The sequence below is a fragment of the Mytilus galloprovincialis genome, chromosome 4 (genome assembly GCF_965363235.1).
Source record: "Mytilus galloprovincialis chromosome 4, xbMytGall1.hap1.1, whole genome shotgun sequence".
NCBI lineage: Eukaryota > Metazoa > Mollusca > Bivalvia > Mytilida > Mytilidae > Mytilus > Mytilus galloprovincialis.
Window position 1 is genome coordinate 94,830,757 of NC_134841.1, and position 19,625 is coordinate 94,850,381.

At 32.8% G+C, this 19,625-nt stretch overlaps 1 protein-coding gene across 1 annotated transcript; it reads left to right on the forward strand.

Annotated features, from left to right (window-relative positions):
* The first annotated feature begins 204 nt into the window (after nucleotides 1–204).
* On the forward strand, nucleotides 205–10,578 carry LOC143073457 (temptin-like). Its single transcript, XM_076249018.1, has 3 exons — nucleotides 205–476; nucleotides 6,746–6,896; nucleotides 10,389–10,578. The coding sequence occupies exons 1-3, from the start codon at nucleotides 294–296 to the stop codon at nucleotides 10,478–10,480; spliced, it is 426 nt and encodes a 141-aa protein (XP_076105133.1). The 5' UTR covers nucleotides 205–293; the 3' UTR covers nucleotides 10,481–10,578.
* The last annotated feature ends 9,047 nt before the right edge of the window (nucleotides 10,579–19,625 follow it).

The following is a 19,625-nucleotide window of genomic DNA, read 5'->3' on the forward strand; positions in this document are numbered from 1 at the left end:
AACAGAACATACACTAGTAGTTCAAGATTATCTTTATTGCTATGTACAATCTCGACAAATGAAGTTCAGATTATTCATCTTTTATTAAAAAGAATAATTGGCCTAATAAGCAATATTATTATATCCAATAGAATTACAGAGTGGTTGATAAATTTAAAATCTAGGCTTGGGTTTTTCCCAAAAAAAATTCCCTTTCCTTCGACAACTGATCAATGCATGTCAAAAGATAAAGACATACGTAAGAACCGTCTAGGTACGATAGATAAGGCCTTTCTACTTACAGACAATATACAATGTGGACGTGCGTTATAGTTATACTGGTTACTATCCAGATTTATTCCTGTAAACCAAGTTACAGAGATTACATTCCGAATGGATATAGTGTTCCAAATCCGTGTGTATCCCCCGGAGTATGGAATGCAGTTGGACACTACAACCCATTCCATCATACACTTATCAAAAACAAGTTTGGTCGGGTGAGTTTTTCAATCTTAAATTAGAAATTGTAAAATGTTTTTTTCCATGGCATTACTTCTTCACATTATTGGGGATTTTTTTTAAAGGTAAAAGGTTTAATCCACCATTTTCTGAATAAGAAAATGCCTGTACCAAGTCAGGTATATGACAGTTGTTGTCTATTCGTTTTTGGTGTGCTTGAGCTTTTGATTTTGGCCATTTGATTATAGACTTTCCGTTTTGAATGTTCCTCGGAGCTCAGTATTTTTGTTTTTCACTTTTTATACATTTACTAGAGCATAACGTTTTACTTGAATTTAATGTAAATGAAAATTATTGCTTAAAGCTGTTTAACAATGGCAAAACATATGTTTACATTAGTTATCACTCTTTAATGGATTTGGGTAAATAACCAAATGAAATCGTATGTATCAAAGCAATTTGCATAAACATAGAGAAATGTCAATGGTGAAAAATAAGGTTTTCAGATGTATTCTTATATACATCTAACTGTGACAACATGATATGCTAGGACCAATCACACAATCAAGCGAAAAGTGATTTATTGCTCAATTTTATGACAGATTGCAATAGATAACGAGTTAAAGAACTAATATTGTCGTTTTGATTTTTTTGGGTGGGTTTGATGTTCCTGTTGAAAGTTTTATTCAAAAAAGCTATACGTAGGCATGATATGTTTTTAATGGTTTTCAATGTAAGCAATTATCTTGAATACAGATAGATTTGGCAGTGTCTGCTTGTAATTAAAGACAATCTAGTTTTGTATTTAAATGTATGTAACAGAATTTAACTGATGACGTGACTAGGTTAAGCGAGGTTTTATTTCTTTTAAGATAAATAGAAATCACAGAAAATGAAATATGAGGTCTTTTTTGTCCCTTTAAATCCCTAAGCTTCGGACGCGCTAAATTTAAAAACGTGTTGTTTGCTTATAACATTATCCCTCGGATCATTATCTGCATACATTGGTTATTGACTGCTATAACACCTTAGAAAATTTTGCCGGACATGTTTGAAGAAAAACACATCTGACGTCGAATTTGAGAACATACTTTTTTCTTTAGTATGCTTGATTGATTGTTTATCGTATCTGATCAAACATGTTCACACAGCGAAGTAAAATATCGGATTTATTTTATTCATTTTTTTTTTTTGATCTTTTTTGTGAAAATTTTTCATATCATGCTACTTGCTTGAGATCGAAAATTATCGCTAGAAACTAAGGAGCCACGTGGCGTTGCTAATGAAATTGACCATTTCGATATAGGTAAAACAGCGATAAACAGATTATCATTTGTCATCTCAACTCGATTGCTTTTGTAGCTCTCGCCTTGCAACGTACAAACTATCAGAAACAATACACGTGTCACGCCCAAGCTGAATTAAAAGCCTTACCATCACTATTATAGACAGCATTGTGGTTGGTTAAGGGCTATACAAGAGGGGCGAAAGATACCAGAGGGAGAGTCAAATCGTGAAAATAAACTGACTTAAAGTTTGGAGATAGGAAAGTTAAGGAAAGTGTCCATAAAGGCATTAATGAATAAAACAAAAGAATGATTTCCTACAAAATCACTAAAAATATTGCTAGGGATTTTGTAAAATCCCTGATTACAAGTTGAAATAAAAGAGGGACAATAGATACCAGAGGGACAGTCAAACTCATAAATCAAAAATAAACTGACAACGCCATGGGTAAAAAGGAAAAGGACAAACAGACAAACAATAGTACACATGACACAACATAGCAAACTAAAGAATAAACAACACGAACCCCACCAAAAAGTAGGGGTGATCTCAGGTGCTCCGGAAGGGTAAGCAGATCCTGCTCCACATGTGGCACCCGTCGTGTTGCTTATGTTACAACAAATCCGGGAAATAGTCTCATTCGGTAGGTCACATTCATAAAAGGGAAGGGGATTGTAGTTACGACGTAAGGAACATATCCGAAACAGTCAAACTTATAGATTGAAAATAAACTTACAACGCCATGGCTAAAAAATAGAAAGACATACAGACAAATTATAGTACACAAGACATAAAATAGAAAACTAAAGACTAAGCAACACGAACCCCCACAAAAAGGCAGATCCTGCTCCACATATGGCACCCGTCGTATTACTTATGTTATTACAAATCCGGTAAATAGTCCAATTCGGTAGGTCACATTCGTGAATAGGGAAGGGTATATTTGTTACGACGTAAGGAACATATCTGATATCATCTGTGAAACGGTTATTCCATAATGGTCAACCAACTCGTGATGGCGTCGTAAAATTGACGAAGAGATGATTTCAACTTCACCATTTGGAACTCTTGATTTAATAGCTTCCATGTGAGCAACAACCCTCTATCAAGAAAAATCATGATAGGAAATGCAAGCACGGGAATATCGTATCAATTGGGAGATATATACACTGTATGCAGGTGCTGCTGGAATGTTACTACTTAGAAATGGAACATTTGGAAAGCTGAAATCATCTCTTTTGTCGTAAAGTTTTGTTTTCAATCGACCCTCATTGTCAATTTCTAGATGTGAGTCAAGATATGAGACCGACTTAACTGTATCTGATGTATCCTTTATCTCTAGCCCAATGGGATAGATGCATTTGACATATTCACAAAATTTTGAATTATTCAGTGAAAGAACATAATCTATATAGCGGAAAGTAGAGATAAAGGATATGGCTAACTTCTTATCTTTTTTTCCTAAGAAGTTCCTGTATGAAGTCAGCCTCATAATAATAAAGAAACAAGTCGACAAGAAGAGGGCACAATTCGTTCCACTTGAAATGCCGATAATCTGTTGAGTAACACGTCCTCCGAACGTAACAAATATGTTGTCAATCAAGAAATCATGCATCTTGATAATATCAGTTTCAGAAAAAAAATTGTTTGAGTGATCCTATACAAAGTAGGATTTATCCCTTCCCAAGACAAGATACTTGTATCTTCGTTGGCCATTCCTTTTTATGAAACAAAGCAATACCAACTCTTTCAATTTATCTTTTAGTTTGGAATGAGGAATACTTGTATAAAGTGTAGAAAAGTCAAATGTTTGAATACTATTACAGGATGAAAGAGCGTTAGATTGTATTTACTCTAAAAGATCTTTGGAATTTTTAAGTATCCACATCTGATTCACGCCATCCTAGAATAGGCAGTTTCACAATAACTTTGAAGCCCGTCTTTGATTGCTGATAAAATAGATAATAATTTTGAAAGAGGTTTCGTGGAGCACTTGGAAGACCCAGCAATATACCGTTGTTTGTAAGGACACTTATGCAGTTAAGGTATTCAATACAGTGATTGGAGATCCATTTCATCATTATTAGTTGAAATTCCAAAGTAACATAGAACAGATCCATGATTTTCCAGGATTTCCTCTTTGGTAAGTGTTGTGGGGGTATATTTTGGGTTTCCAAGTTAATTGTCAATACCTAATTCGTTTATCAAGCAGTTAATGTAATGAGTTTTACACACAAAAACGATGTTATTTGGGGCTTTATCTGCGGGGACAACAACATATTTGTCATGACGGTAGGATAAGTGTTTTGAAACATTAGGGTCTTTAAAGATTGACGTAGCATGGGCATTGATAGACGCATTCAGTTTCTTAATTCTGATACCTTATTAATAACACTTCCCTACGAAATGTGTTATTGAGAGGTCCAAAATATCGTGAGCCGAAATCCATCAATTGGAAATACAACTTTAAAATTTTTATGGATTCAGTCAAGGATTATGCCAGACAATGGGCTAAGCGTGAGAGGGAAGACAAAGACACTCTTTCCGAATGAATTAAGGCAGTGAGGTCGTTGATACAAATCAAAATAAAGAAACTGGTAAGAACGTGGCCAGCTGGATTATATGTAAATTGGGAACTAAAAAAATTGTAATTGAAAATTGTAGGTGCAATAGGTTTAGTATAGGTATAAGAAATGTTTGGTACAGAGTGGTCTTTGAAATAAGGAGGTATTTTCGATTGAACTTATTTATTATGAAGGATGTTGCCTAAGTTGACGCCATCGAGACTTTTGTTGGCAAAGGAAAGATTAAGAAAAGATCTTTTCTCGTTTTCATCTTTTCCAATTTCAAATGCGGACTAGCTTGAAAAGTCTGTGACTTGCAATGTCCGAAATTATAGCTGTAAGTTTGTATTGGTTTGAATGAGGGATTGTAACATTGGTTTCCAAACATAAATTGAACAGAGAATGAAGTTTTGAAAGGGGTAATTATGAATAAGGCTTCGTGCGAATGTGATGAATACCTTACGGTTTTTGTATAAATGGCAGCAAGTCATTAATAGAGACATCATGCAGATTAGGTGATGTATAATGGCGATGACCATGATATGACTGCGTCTACGTCGAGGAGTAGAGTTGAACATATTCATCACATTCACCGAGCTACACGAAGGACTAGATAGAATACCTATACCATCAATTTTGTCATTGCAACCATATGGTGTTGCAGTTCCCAATTGTTTAATCCAGTAGTCCTCTTTTTGTCTACGGAGAGGCGTTGCAAGATAATGATTGTTAGAACTATGGTATATTTTTTCTCTAATGCGTACTGTTATAGAAACGATGGAATGATCGGGCTGATTGAAATGCTGGTGAAGAATGTCGTTAGCATTGAGGTTAATGTCTGATCTATGACCGCACATACGTTTGTTTAGCCTTTCTTTCGTTTCACCGACGTATACCAATCCTCAAAGGTTGCACTCTAATCCGTAAACGACATTAATCGATTTACAATTCAGAACATCGTAACTTCTGGTAAAATATAACTTCTTCGTTAAATTACTAGTGAATTCAGCATCTTGATATAAGAAATGTGTATTTTTTTAATACAATTTAAACAAGCACTGTAGCTGTTAGTATTGCCCGGCTTAACATTTCTTTTACTGTACTGGACCAAAGTTCTAACTTAATCTATAACTTGTCATGGTGTAAACTATGTAACAAATATCAAGTATGACCAAGAATATTTGAGGAAAACTTATTATTTGAGTGAATATTCTAATTCCAATTACCATTGTCTGCAATACATCATTAGACCGGACCAAAATACGAAATAAATCCGTAACTGGTCATGATAAAATATATACCAATCATCAAATCAATATCTGTAAGCATGACCAAATGAAATGCGGAAAATTCTGGGAATAATATTTTTTGTGAGTAAGTTTGATCATGATTTAAATACATATCCGCCTCAGTCATATTGTTTGTTTAGTTGTTTGATGTAAATTGCTCATTAATATCAGTATATAAGGCTCATTTAACCTCAAACATTTTGAGGGTAACTGTTGTAGACTTTTTCATTAGAATTCTAAAATAAAAAAGAAGTACCTTTTTTTACAAATTCAATGAATTAAACCAGGGAATCTGCAAACAAGATTTTGATTATTTCAGTGATTTTGTAAAATCCCTAGTCAAAATCAAAGAGTTCACAAATCACGAATCAGTTCAATGATGATACAAAATCCCTAATTTACGGATTGAACAATTCCCTGATTTTACAAATTCACCATAACACGGCAATGTTAAAACTGCAAATGTTGTGCTGATATTTAGAGTATTTATGAATATCATATGTTTTCAGCAGTTATCACCTTCACTGGTCATCCAATGGATAAATCTGTCATAGAGTTTGTTTAGACGTACTTAAATTATTACTCTGACTGCATCTTACGATCCTTTACGATAGACAATTAAGCTAATCTGCAATCAAATCCATCTTCATTACTTGTATATCATTCAGTGTTACAAATGTAGATTCTTCTGACAAGGAAAGGCCACTGAAAGCTGAATTGTTAGTTCAGTTAAGATGGCCGAGTGGTTTAGAGTGCTGGACACAGTGCAAGCGGTATTGTCTCGATTTCCCAATAGCGTGAAGTCAAATCATGGCGAGTGAAGAACAAAAATTTGCAAGACGTGGTTTAAATGACAATGAGTCAACTGATCACAATAACAGCTATAGGTCACCATAGAGAAGCTATAAAAGGCCCGGAAATAATTAGTGTAAAACAATTCAACTACAAAACTAACGGCATGACTTTTGTACGAAATCATGAACGGAAAACAAATATAATATACAGCAACAAAAGACAACCACGGAATTACAGGCTCCAAACTTTGAACAGGCACATACAGATTGTGGCGTTTTTCAACTTGTTTGAATGCACTAACCCTCTCTTAACTTGAGAGAGTGGTGTAACAGAACAATATAGGAAAATATACAATTTTTATTTTATTTTTAGGATTTTACGAGTGCTTCAAATTTTTGGAGCCTAAGCCTTTGTCGTATGGATTCAGATCGCGACAATAAAACAAACGGGGCTGAACTAGGAGATCCTGATTGTGTATGGTTTGAAGGACAAACTCCATCTCACACACCTATGAGCCATCCTGGTAAGCATACACATGGAAACATAAACGTATCAATAACATATGTAAATGGACTAAGAACGATCTTATTTTTGATAATAAATTATTAATGTTTTGCTATTTCATATTATAGAAATACTAATTGCTTGAACACTAATACATCGAGTTGATTCATACGAATGCCGTTTTATTTGTGTATGGACAATTTCACAATAAAATCTATGACAAACGGGACGATTTCAACTACCCAATTGATCTATTTTCAATTTTCAATTTCTCAGCAGTTACATCTGGTATCTTTCGTCCTCTTTTACATACCCTCTGCCCTATCGTAGTTTGTTAACATATCTTAGTTGATACGTTATTCTCGTGCATGTTCATAATGTACGGAATCCATATACAGGATTGTGCTCATTATGTAGAAACTGCTCCAAAAAATTATAAGGGGGGAAGATTAAAAATGACAATCCATAAATGTCATGAACACCATCACGAATTGATTGATGTAAGCGATGTGTCCGTGTCTTAAGGATGTACTTAGGTGAGGTTTTGAATTAGTGTCAAATGTTCGAACTCCTTGGTGTTTTTCCATACAATACAATGTAAAATATTTTGCCCCATAACACCCATTTATATTTTCATAGAAAACTTAATAGCTCACGAATGGTCATTTACCAAAATTTAAAAGATTCTTGATTTTCTTTCTTTTGTTTTGAGACCCAAATAATACCAATGTAAACATAAGGTAAAAGTCCGAGTCAGCCTTTTCCCGCCATATTTTAAACCTCAAATATCTCGAAAAGGAGGTCCATGACCTATCAATATTTTTAGCTTATCTTTATCCTTGATTGATGCTCTACCAGCTTATAGTATCAATTTTAATTTCTTAATTTCTTAATTTTTACCTTACCTCACTTAAATACATCCTTACATAACTAAGTATAAATACAGAAGATGTGGTATGATTGCCGGTGAGACAACTCTCCACAAGAGACCAAAGTGACACACAACAACTATTTAGATAGATAGATAATTTTTTTATTAACCAATCATGGTGCCCAAAATTTGAGCTATACAATCAAATGAATTACAAAATAAAGCACAGAAAATGATTAGATATGATGTTGTATTATGTAATTCTAATCGTATGTAATTAAATGTCTTATCGTTTGTACATGAACATGTTGTAGTTGTACATTTTTTTTTATTTTCTATTCTTATGTAAAAACACAACTAAAAGATTAATCACCCAGTTCATTTATAAGATTTTAGTTGAAATCAACTATATGAACACAATTAATTTTTAAATGAGAAGAAATACCGACATAGCTAGATGATACAATTATTTATCTTATTTCTAACATAATTTTATATTAGTATTCTTGAATTTTTTTTATTTTTTTTTACATCAAATGACATAGTTACATTTGTCCAAACCTGATCCTGAACTGTGGCAAATATTAAGAAATTTATATGTGACATCACTTTTGTAGCATTGATCTAGTCGTGTGAAAGACAGTTCGTAGTTCTGTTGTGCTGTCCTATGTTGTTTTACGTATTTTTTATCTGTGGTTAGCATGTCGAAATGTACTATTTGTATTATATATTTGTGTATTTCTCTGTCTTGAATGTTCTTGTTATAGTGTTTCCCGGTGATAATGTTGGCTTTTTTCAAAACTACCTCTGCCCTTTTTAATTGGGAAAATTTGCGTCATTTTTATCGAATTTATAATAAACCATGAATATGACTGGAACTTCAATTTACAGCCCTTTCCTCAAAAAGTTAGCCCTCATTTTAAATAAGACCCCTTTTTTGTCAGTGAAGATACTTAAATAGACCATCAAATCTGCACATATAGTCATTTTAGGCATGAAAAATGATTAAACGATTGTTTTTCAGTTTGTATTCATGCACAATTACTACTGAGACTGCACTGTTTGGGAAAAAAGTTGTCTTTTTGGAAATAATTTTAAGCCATTTTTTTTTTCAATTTGGGAATTTTCTCCAGGGAAAAAAGACTTTATTCTTCAGTAATTTGAGGCAACAATATATCACTGTTTCCGTGTATGTTGCATTGTCGTTTGGTTTTTTTTTTTTTTTTTTTTTTTTTTTTTTTTTTTTTTGTTCACTTTTATCGTTGATGTGTTTCCCTCGGTTTTAGTTTGTAACCCGGATTTGTTTTTTTTCTCTACCGATTTATGACTTTCAAACAGCGGTATACTACTGTTGCCTCCATTTACATTGATATTCCACAAAGATTGTGCTTTCTGTCACCTTTATGTCGTGTCTAATTCGTCATAAAAATCAACTTTGTCTGACGTGTCCATTTCATGGGCATTAAATCTTCAACAGTTACATGCGTAAAATAATGTCTAAACAGTCATACCAAATGAAATTACAAATAATGTTATATTCCCCGTTTCAATTCTCAATTCTATAATTCAAAGTTTTAAAGATATTTTGGTAGAATACAAGTCAAGATTTATCAAGTTTGATTCCTCCGCGACACCCTCACCCTTGACTCTCCTTTTTTTTAGATACACCAAAGTAACAATAATATTAATGAAGACCCTTCCAATTGCCATTTGTAGCCCTATAACGGAGATGACAAATAGTTCATGCGTTCACTATTATATCAGAGTATAACATGGCATGTATTATCAGCCGAAGCTTAATATCAAACAAAGACCAAGAGCAGAAAACAATGACGAAAACTAACAGTTTAATATAGTGATCTTTTAATGTGGTATTCAAGCAGAAGCTGAACACATTTTATCATATACTTCAGCAGAAAGTATATATACAAAAGCTTTTTTATAAAACTTTCGAAATATAATTTCCATTACATAATATTTTTTCCTGTTTGCCAACAATTTTTTCTATAGTATATGTTACGCTTTTTACCGCTAACATATTATTAAGGCTTATTTTCCGGAATTTGCTGATTGACCTCGTTTCAGAATCTACTGAATTCTGATTTGTAGTTTTACAAGTGTACAACAAAACGTTGTGATTTGTTAAAAACGACACAAACAATAAAAATTGAACCTATGACATACCATCGTTTTCATTTTGGTGTAGGAACAACAAGATTACCCAAGGTTATTTAGATTCGTAAAAGGCTACATGCCATTCGATAACGGGCGTATTGAATGAAACAAATAAAGATAAGTCAGTTGTGTGAACTAATGTATTATGGTTTTTCGTCATCTTAGATGCAAATATTCATAACATATCACTCAAATTTTCAGCACTATTTTTGTATCATTAAAAAGTACATTATAGGGATAATGATCATAGGTGCCCTAAAAAGAAATACACGAGACGAACGCTATTTTTTTATTGTTGTTTTGCTGATATTGAAACAATTTCCAGTAAAATAAATGATGAACAGATAGTTATTTCAGAATGGCAATATTGTAACATGCGCTTAATTCCGTGTGATAAAATAATCAGAAGTGTCCATAATATTAAATTGTTCATGTGAGCTATCATGTTATTTTCTTATTTTTTAGGTATTTGTGAACCGGTTGGCCATCCCGAGTGCCTGAGACAACAAGGTTTTACCTGCGATAAAATGGAAAACAGCCCTCATCTTAAACCATAACACTTATGTTGTCTACTACAAATTCATCGATGTCATATTCCTGTTTTTTAAATAAAGATCCAGAGACTAAATAATATTAAAAAGTTTCCAAAATCCCATCTCTTTTAAATATACTTGAAAATTATCATTAGTATATCTCTATCTTAACAAATAAAAACAGTCTGTTAAACATTCCATATTGCAGTCCTAAGTATGAAATCGTTCAAATTATAATCGCATATTGTTATTCTAAACTGTTTCCAAAAATTGACTGACCCGAAAATCATAAAAAAACATTTTATAAAAATCAAGTATGTCAATAAAGGTTTTGATTTTGTAAATATTGTCAGTATTTTTAACGATCATTCTGTTAATGAACAAATTTCTGGGTATTTTGATGATACTCTACTCGCTCTTATTTGTTATGTTTACAGGAAATCTACCCGGAAATATTGGTTTATTAATAGCCAAATGTGTAAAGATGTAACTATCAGTAGACCTTAACGTCGTTCGTGACCTATAGTTAAGATCATTCCTCTCCTCAAAAAAGGACCTAGATATCGTCCCCGGTCAATTATTAATTTGAATGAGTGTCGTAATATCATTCACGACTTAATCCGTACTTACTGTAATCAATGAACAAAACTAGAAAAAGCTGACATGAAATCTTTTGACTCTTTTTTTATTCAGTGATGAACATAGTTGATTTACGTATACAACATTTTACTCTAGACAAGGAATTTGTTTTGTCCCGGCTGATAAAGGTGCTAATGATATTATTAACGTTTGACAAAAATTTAACATTGACGTTCTGCAAAATGAAATAACGAATTCTTTAATATTCCAACTGACTCCATTTTAAGTAACAAACATTAGCTTTTAGCTACTTCTTTTCAGCAAAACCAAATACAATGAAAGTCCCAACTATGTACTGGCTTTCGAATCGACACAAAACACCTTACAAATATAGATTTATTTTGTCTTCAAGCCAATTTTCCACTACTAACTTATCTATTATACTTACTAGTACACCTGGTCAAATCAAAACCTGATAATCAATTATTCAAATAAGGCCATTGAGAATAGTGGAATTAATTACTTTTGGAAGTACTTGATAAACTGCATGCATATATTGGTGATTTTGAATCTGTTCAAAGTTTTGACTTGTCTACCTTGTATAACGTTTTGTCTCATATTCTTCCTAAGAAAAAATTCACACGTCCAATTAAAAGGCCATTTAAAAAGTTAGAATGCGAATACATATGTTCAAACTCTTTGTTGTCAATTGGACATGCTTTAATTCTTTATATGCCCTTGACTTTTTACTAGATAACATTTTTGTTCGCTTTGGAGATTAAGTTTGACGTCAAGTTATCGAGATTTTATTGGGGGCTAATTGTGCACCACTTATTGCGGACCTGATTTTGTATTGTTCTGAATTACAATTTGTGACTAAAAAGACAAAGAACAATCGTATACAAAAATTTAACAATACTCTTAGATATTTGGAGGATATATTGACTTTAAATAATGACAACTTCAGTTTTTATACTAAAGAAATTATCTTGTTGAACTAGCTTTAAACAAAGCTAATACCAACAATGACCACCGTCCTTTCCTCGATCTTGAAATCTGTATCATTAACGGGAAGCTTAATAATACAAAAATGTATGATTAAAGACATAATTTTTTATTTCCTATCTTAAATCATCCTTTTTTAGATGGTGACGTTCCATTTTTACAATTTTATGGTGTTTATATATCTCATCTTGTACGATTCGCACATGCATGTAACAACGTATTAGATTTTAGCGAGGAAAAAATGCATTATTGTAAAAAAAAATACGCAAGTACTTTTGATATTACAAACTAGTCAAAACATTTACTAAATTTTGTCAACGGTACAAGGACATCATTCGTAAATATAACTCAACATGCAGACATCTTATACGTCCAGGTATTTCACATCTAATCGTTTGTGGTAATATTCTTTACAAAGCACAAAAATGTCAGTATTCACCTCGAAACTAACAAAACCTTTCAAAAAATTTATTTAGAAGGGATATAGTTACGATACAGTTGTCAGGTAATTAAAGATTGCATTTTTTGGCTTTAATATTGACTCACTTATAGGGTTTTTGCATCGGAATTAAACACATTTATTCTAAAACCAGTTTTTGGCATTACACGGGTTATGTTTTTCTCATATATGTTATTTTGGTATAATACAAAACCCCAAACGGGAGGGATTGTGCTTGCTATTCATATAATGAAGACACAGTTTTCAACGGTACCAGGATTATGATTTCATACGCCAGACGCGCGTTTCGTCTACATAAGATTCATTAGTGACGCTCAAATCAAAATATTTGAAAAGCCAAACCAGTACAAAGCTAAAGAGCATTGACGACCTAAAATTCCAAATAAGTTGTGCCAAATTCGGCTAAGGTAATCTTTTCCTTGGATAAGAAAATCATTAGTTTTACGAAAATTTCAAAGTTTTGTAAACAGGAAATTTATAAAAATGACCATATAATTGATATTCATGTCAATACCGAAGTGCTGACTACTGGATTTGTGAAACCCTCGGGGACGAAACGTCCACTAGCAGTGGCATCGACCCAGTGGTGTAAATAGTTATCAACGGTACCAGGATTATAATTTCATACGCCAGACGCGCGTTTCGTCTACTTAAGATTCATCAGTGATACTCAAATCAAAAAAGTTACAAAACTAAACTAGTACAAAGTTGAAGAGCATTGGGTCCCCAAAATTCTAAATACGTTGTGCAAAATACGGCTAAGGTAGTCTTTTCCTGGGATATAAAAAAAATCCTTAGTTTTTTCATAAATACAAAGTTTTGTAAACAGAAAATTATAAAAATGACCATATGATCGATATTCATGTCAACACCGAAGTGCTGATTACTTGGTTGGTGATGCCCTCGGGGACGAAACGTCCAACAGCAGTGGCATCGACCCAGTGGTGTAAATAGTTATCAACGGTATCAAGATTATAGTTTCATACGCCAGACGCGCGTTTCGTCTTCTTAAGACTCATCAGTGATGCTCAAATCAAAATGGAGATGACACAAAACCAGTAAAAATTTGAAGAACAATGCGGAATCAAAATTTTAAATAAGTTGTGTAAAATACGGCTTAGGTAATCTTTTCCTGGGATAAGAAAATCCTTAGTTTTTTGAAAAATACAAAGTTTTGTAAACAGGAAATTTATAAAAATGACTATATAATTGATATTCATGTCAACACCGAAGTGCTGACTACTTAGTTTGTGATACCTTCAGGGATGAAACATCCACCAGCAGTGGCATCGACCCAGTGGTGTTAATAGTTATCAATGGTATCAGGATTATAATTTCATACGCCATTTGGCGTTTCGTCTACTTAAGACTCATCAGTGATGCTAAAATCAAAAAATTAATAAAGCCAAACCAATGCAAAGTTGCAAAGCATTGGGGACCAAAAATTCCTAATAAGATGTGTGTGTGTGTGTGAAATACGGCTTAGGTAATCTCTTTCTACGTTGGTTATAGGTATAGAGAGAGGATTGAAATCTCAAAAAAATATGTTTTACCCTGCAGCATATTTGCTTAATATGACGTCCATTATCACTGAACTAGTATACATATGGGTTTAGGGGCAGCTGAAGGACGCCTCCGGGTGCAAGAGTTTATCGCCCATTGGTGACCTGCAGCCGTTGTCTGCTCTTAATAAAATTCATAATAATCCTGCACAGTTCAATCATTGTATTACCTATCAACATTTACGTTCGATATAACAAACAGACTGAACTCCAAGGAAAATTCAAAATGGAAAGTCCCTTATCAAACGGCATAATCAATAGTTCAAACACATCAATCAAATTGAAAACATCTGCCCTGTTCCACACTTTGTACTGGCTTATGTGGAAAATGGCGGACTAAACCTGGTTTTATAGGTAGCCAAACGTCTTTATATTATACTAGTAATAGTAATTAGTAATATATACTACTCAAGTGAATAGCAATAGGTGATAACAACTCTACGCTTTGAACTGTCCTCACTTGATGCGAACGTTTTTTTTATAATCTTATCCAAAATATTTCCCAAGTGATTCTCATCTCCCAACTCCTAGCAGTGTTGCCATCAATGATGGTAATATTCAGTCTATTGCGATATACCTTGATGTGACTAGGGGATCTCAAATGTCGACTGAGGGGAATACCCACAGTAAAACCCAGTTTAAAAGAAGTCCGATTCTTTTTTTAATGGGTTACTAAATGGTATAATAGGTGTTTCATTCCGTCACCGAATTACTCTTTTGTTGATAAATCAGGGAAAAGTTAAGTGATATCACGGCAAGAAAATTTCGAACAATAACTAACGTGTTCAATGCTTATATGTAACGTAATTAATTGTCTCCAAGAACACGTTGCTAGGAACAGTTTTGAATTTGCCGTGAGTTTAGTACGGTTGCAACGGTTTTTAATGTGACTTTTAGATGTAGAGCAATGCAAATGGCCAAGTCTTTTTAAGTTCTTGTAGGGATTTCGGGTCATGAGATAATACCTTGTATACCTTCTTTTTTCATTGAAGACACGTGCTTTAATGAAATCTGATACAAAAGAGCGTCTTAATCGAGATTCAAAACTGGGATAGGCCTCATGGCAAACTTATTAATCGTAATCAACAGACAAAAATACCGCCGGCTAATGAATAAATACGGAAAGTCCATTATCAAATAGCCAAAATAAGAACATGGTGCTTATTTTCCAGTTGATTGTCCATCAAATGTATATTTTTTTGAATGGCAGACTTGATTTGTTATTCAAACTGATATAAATACCAAGACGTAAATTACATAAGATGAGTCGTATGTAGACGAAACGCGCGTCTGGCGTTATAGCTACCGTTAGTTTTCTCGTTTTAATTGTTTTACATTGTTTTATCGGGGCCTTTAATAGCGGACTATTCGGTACGGGCTTTGCTCATTGTTGAAGGCCGTACGGTGACCTATAGTTGTTAATGTCTGTGTCATTTTGGTTTCTTATGGACAGTTGTCTTATTGGCAATCATACCACATCTTCTTTTTTATGCCTTTGATAACTATTTACATCATTTTTACAACGAATGTGACTGACTTATTTCTAGCAATGAGTGAACATGTATCACAACAGTTTTTGTCGTCATTCGATTTGTCTATTCTCTCTCCTCCTACACCACCACTAAAAATATTAATGTTTATTGAACATGTAAAACACCAAAGGTTAAGATATCATTCATATGGCAATTTCTTAATAGAATATCCCACTATCGATTGTGAATTGAAGAATTAAAAGGCCATTTTGACTGTCAAAACAGCTTGTCCTTTTGAAATATTGGAGGAACAAAAGAGGGACGAAAGATACCAGAGAAAGATACCAGAGGGACAGTCAAACTCATAAACAAAGTCATAGTCTGTTCAGTCTTGTACGACGTTTCACAACTAGTCAATCTGATCAATTTCTTAATTTGTTTTCATGCTAGATTTGTATAAATTGCATCTGAGCTTAAAGCAAGCAAAATGATACTAGGAAACTGAATATAACACAGTTTTACCACTGGGATAAATACAATAGATAAACAAATTGTTTTAACACTTAGACTAATGTAAAACTTTATACTGATTGAATTGATATATATTTGTCGTACACACCATCATTTCAATTCCTATTATACGTATTAATGAGATTTTAAACTGTTAAATCTCTAGAGAAATATTAATTATTAATAAACCCAGTCTGGTAGACTTGAAGGCGCATGTCCCAATATCAATATTCAAATAGGAAAAGATTGTTTTTCTTTAAACGGACTTTACTTACCATTTCACTATACATGTTTAACAATCAGTATTTATTATTCAATCAAATTTTGATTCATCTGACCGAAGTTTGGTAAAAAAAAAGGATAATTATGTTATAATGAACTTGTAACCATCAGAAACGGTTATGTTTAATTTAATGTTTTTAATTTGTTAATGATTAAAATTGACATTAAAAATTTACGTTGTGTGTTGAACTCAGTCCATCCCATCTTTGAAACCGATTTGTTCTATTTTTTCATTTCCTCATTTGGCACAAATTTTTGGAATTTTGGATCCCCAATGCTCTTCAACTTTCTATTTGTTTGGCTTTATAAATATTTTGATATGAGCGTCACTGATGAGTCTTATGTAGACGAAACGCGCGTCTGGCGTACTAAATTATAATCCTGGTACTTTTGATAACTATTAACGCGGATTATGCGCTTTTAAAAGTTTAATTAATTACGCCAGAAGTTTTCGTCATTACAAGAACAATTCTGTTTATAGTTTGCAGTAAAAGATCAAATCAAAATGTACTAGATGACGAAATTATGGCTATTCAGATGTTCAAAAGCTTTTAACACAATTATTATCCGACCTTCTTGACGAACACAAGTGGAGTCAGTTAATTGATTTATGGTGAAGAGTGGGAAAGTTTAGGAAATCGTTCTATTTGTTTCAACCATCTGCCTTTTTATATTTGAAATACCTCTATTGTTGTATGGAATCAATTGTTGAACTCTATAATGAATAGATTGCCAATTGCATTAAAAAAAAACACCATACAAATCGTTGTGTAGTAATGGTATACATTCTGTATTCCATTTTGGTAATCTCTTGATTAAATTGAAAATGAAAGAAAATTTACACTAGTGTACTGACACATTGCACACTAATCAAAATATAATTGGAATTGTGTACATAGTGAATCGATGAATATTAGATTAGAATGTGCTTTGAGTCTTTAAAATTCATACGTCATTTTAAAAACGGTTGTATAACAAAGTTGATCCCCATGGCAAACATTTGTTTGGTTTATGTTATAGTTATATAATGAATTATTGAATACAAGCGGTTTTATTGAAACCTTGACAGTGGAATAATAACATACATTAAGATGGTACCTAATACTACAGGGAGATAAATCAGCTAAATGTTTTAATCACGTTGTATTGTTAAGGAAATATTAAGCTTCTCAATGATCAAAATTAGGTTTTGTCAAACTGCTATCTATCCAACCAAATTTTACTGAGAAAGTGATTGGTTCAAGTTTTCTGAAATTTTTATATTTTTTTCAAAGGGCCAAAGTAAATATTTTGTCAAAATTTTATGAAAATTAAACGAGCCAAATTAATTTTAGTCAAGGTGTTGGGTACCACCTTAAGTGTTATACAAATTTACAAAGATACCAAAAGAATATTCAAACTGATATGTCAAAAATAATCTGACAAGGCAATGGCTAAAACAGAAGACAAACGAACAAACAATAGAAACAAAACATTGAAAATATAAAGACAGACACACACATACCCTACCAAAAACTGGGGTGTTGTCATGAGATCCGGAATGGTAAACAAATCCGGTTCCACTTGTTACACCCGTTGTGTTGCTCATGTTGTGCTTTTTAATTGGAGATTTCTCAATCATTCAACTTTAAAACGTTTGGCTTGGGACCTTTGTATAATGCTATCTTTAATCATAAGGACTGTATATAATTGCATTGTACAAAGACGAATGCGTTAAAATTTGGGAAATAATGTATAATTTTAATTCGTTATGTAAATATTTCACTCCTTGTAGAGAGAAATAATACAGATTAATTGAGTAAAACTAAACTTTATTACACTGTCTGCACGGCAAACTAAAGGGAATTCAATATCAATCGACAATTAACAATTAACAAACTAGTTTTTTGCCTAATGAAGAGACAATGGAAATTTCACAGAAACACATTGTCGACTCCTTTATTCAAATCTTTTCCGTTCCATGCGATACGATACGATAATTATCTCCTCATGGGGATATAGATAAAAATATAAGGAAATAATCAGATCATTAAATGAAGCTCCTATATATACAGTACTGTTTCATTTAGAAAAATACAACATATATATTTTACATTCATATATTAATCTTTAATTAGACACTAGACAGTACCAAAGCTAGCTCGACTGCTGTAATTTTATCATTAAAACAAATATTTAATGTTTGAACTAGAAAATTGTCGTTATTAAAAAAGACATTTAGTCCATTAAGTGTCATTGCTGGTTTTGCGCCCTTAATCTCCAAGGTTATGTTTTATAGCACTGCAAAAGTTTTGTTCTATCACCTAATTGATATTTCATAGGCCTATCGGTCTACAAGTTTACATTATACTTACATGAATGATTTACCAACAATCGAAAAGGCATTTTTTTTTCAGGTGTAAAACATTATAGTTTTCTCAGTGTACAAATATCGTTCTTTAGACAGTACTTTAAATGATACCTGGTGACAGAAACTCTACTATAAACATGTATATCAACAGAAAACAATAGATTGACCAAAAAAAATAATTGATCTCTCGTATAGTACTGTTTAAAATATTAATCAAATGACGATTTTCCATTTTACTATTGTGGCATATCTATCGTAACCATTATACCCCCTTTTTCTAGAATGTGAATCTTTGAATTAGACTTATCACCGGTTTTCTATTTACATGAGCAACGCGACAGGTGCCAGGTGTAAAATAGGATCTTATAACTGTAACTGAGAACCTGTGAACACCCTTGGTATTAAATGGAATTCGTGTGGCTCAGTTTCTTTCGCCTTTCTATTATTGAAACTATAAGTATAACACGAATAATCATTTACATGGACATCATAATCTAAAATCAGTCTAGTAGCATTTCTCAAAACAGGTTTTTTTACGAACTATTACTAGATTTATTTCAAGTGACCGGGTTCGCTAAGCTCACCTATAGCCATATATTTTGAGATAAACTTACTAACGTAATGTTGAGTCCTGACCACTATCTCTTTTGAAATATGTAAACACCAAATTTGTACAAAAAACTGGGAACATAGATGTTGATTAAAAAAATAATACATTGTCTTAAACACTTTTTTTTCTATACGCTTTTTATTTCTGAGAACTTTTATGTTGGTTGGGTAATGTCATAATGTGTAATGATAGTTGGACCACCTAGATCTTTAGGTCGATGACCCCTTTCGTAGACCTGTGTTTTACGAAATTTCTAATTGCTACAACATCAAAACTGTAAAAATACGAAATAAAAGTGACGTGTTAATTTGTACATACACACAGGGGAAACGTTATCAA